The sequence below is a fragment of the Penaeus monodon genome, chromosome 32, assembly GCF_015228065.2.
Source record: "Penaeus monodon isolate SGIC_2016 chromosome 32, NSTDA_Pmon_1, whole genome shotgun sequence".
NCBI classification, from domain to species: domain Eukaryota; kingdom Metazoa; phylum Arthropoda; class Malacostraca; order Decapoda; family Penaeidae; genus Penaeus; species Penaeus monodon.
The window spans coordinates 734375-734586 of record NC_051417.1 but is presented as its reverse complement, the minus strand read 5'-3'; the positions used below and the strand labels follow the sequence as shown (position 1 = coordinate 734586).

Below are 212 nucleotides of genomic sequence, written 5' to 3'. Positions count from 1 at the left end.
CCCCTCTTGCCGCGCCCTCTCACCGCCTCCTCCCGCAGAGAGCGTGGCGTCACGGTCGACAACACCCGGAAGGCGTCCAAGCTGTACGTGACGTCCGTGTCCCGCAGCGACGAAGGCAACTACACCTGCATGCCTTCCAACGCCTCCCCCGCCTCCGTCTCCGTCACCGTCGTACAAAGTGAGTGCAGACAGATTCATTTATTTATATAGAC

At 60.8% G+C, this 212-nt stretch overlaps 1 protein-coding gene across 1 annotated transcript in view; it reads left to right on the top strand.

Annotated features, from left to right (window-relative positions):
* Window positions 1-212, top strand: part of LOC119593349 (obscurin-like) — a gene marked incomplete at its 5' end in the record, with an annotated part of 19749 nt that overhangs the window by 15794 nt on the left and 3743 nt on the right. Inside the window, 1 exon segment of the mRNA XM_037942274.1 lies at window positions 39-178. Within this exon segment, the coding sequence (XP_037798202.1) occupies window positions 39-178 (140 nt within the window).